This window comes from Laccaria bicolor, genomic scaffold (assembly GCF_000143565.1).
Source record: "Laccaria bicolor S238N-H82 LACBIscaffold_291 genomic scaffold, whole genome shotgun sequence".
In the NCBI taxonomy this organism is placed as follows: domain Eukaryota; kingdom Fungi; phylum Basidiomycota; class Agaricomycetes; order Agaricales; family Hydnangiaceae; genus Laccaria; species Laccaria bicolor.
In genome coordinates this window covers 4612-5972 of record NW_001890147.1, presented here as the reverse complement: position 1 = coordinate 5972, position 1361 = coordinate 4612, and the positions used below count along the sequence as shown (strand labels likewise).

The 1361-nt window shown below is 42.0% G+C and overlaps 1 protein-coding gene across 1 annotated transcript; it reads left to right on the top strand.

The window, feature by feature from the left end:
• Nucleotides 1–478: 478 nt before the first annotated feature.
• LACBIDRAFT_304695 (uncharacterized protein) lies at nucleotides 479–664 on the top strand (the record flags this gene model as incomplete). The annotated part of the gene is made up of 1 exon (XM_001891029.1): nucleotides 479–664. One exon carries the CDS (start codon nucleotides 479–481, stop codon nucleotides 662–664), a length of 186 nt encoding a protein of 61 aa, XP_001891064.1.
• Between the last annotated feature and the right edge of the window lie 697 nt (nucleotides 665–1361).

Sequence of the window (1361 nt, the reverse complement as noted above, 5' to 3'; positions counted from 1 at the left end):
ATATATTTTCCTCCAGAGGCAAAAAAATAAATGGCCAAGGAACCTATTAGACTGGATATATACCTATATGTTTCAAGGCTAATAGCTTGTTCAAGGTGGGTGACTGAAGTGCTTCCAAAAACTCAACATCAACTTCTGCTTGCTCTAACATGCTTCAAACATTTCCAACCACTTTCAGATGGCTAGGATATTTTTCAATGCAAAATATCAACCCAAATATTTCCGGTCACAATATTGAAGGTCAAACATTTTTGCCCAATGCAATAATATATTTTCCTCCAGAGGCAAAAAAATAAATGGCCAAGGAACCTATTAGCCTGGATATATACCTATATGTTTCAAGGCTAATAGCTTGTTCAAGGTGGGTGACTGAAGTGCTTGTTTCAAGCAGAAGTCATGCAAGGCTCAGGGTAAAGAGGCACCTGCGCCTCGGACACATCCAGATACAGCATTCGTTGCCTCAGAAGATGTCAAGGCCATGGAGGATGTAGTCAATGAAATTCGCCCAGAGCCAAAGTCCAAGTCAAAAGGTAAAAAGTCTGAAGATAGTCCTCTACAGCCTCAGAAGGATGAAAATCCTGACTTGTGTGAGCCTGGACTCAAAGTTCCAAACTCTGTGCTGAACATGTGTGGAGACTCTTTTACTGCTGCAGATGAAAAATGAGTAAAAGCTAGCACTCAGTTCTTTTCTGATACTGGACTCATGGCTCTTCTCTGTCGACATGATCGTGTCTTATGGCTGGTAAACATGACTTCTGCAGGAGAGAAGCAACACTATGCTCTGGTTCTTTTAGAATGTTTATTCAACCATTTACCCTCGACTGCCAGAGTGGGTGTGCTCTATGATATTGGCTGTCAGCTTCATCGTAGTTGTATTAAGTGGGGCTTTCTGAAAGACTTTCATGATAGACTCATCTGGGCTATATCGGTTTTTCATGCTTATGGCCATCAATGGGCTTGCCAGCTCGTTTATCACCCAAGAAAGTGTATAGGCTTTGGACTTACAGATGGCGAGGGCTGTGAGCGCTTTTGGAGCTCAATTAAACTGCTCATCCCATCCTTGAGAGTTACTGGATACTATAACCGCCTCTATACCTTGGATACTCAAGTGAAGCATCTGGATAAGAAGTCACTATTGAATCTTGGAGATTGGCTCAGACGTAAATGGGTTTCCATGAATACACGCAAGTCAGAAGCTCTTGATGTTTTAGATGAGCTGGCAGATTTAGATATCACTGAAGATATTCTAAGAGAGGAATGGGCTGCTCAACTGGTTGCACAGACTAAGCCAATGCCCCGTCAATCCAAGAATCTGGCAGATAAACTGATTGAAGAGATTATACAATGAAAGAGGATACAGA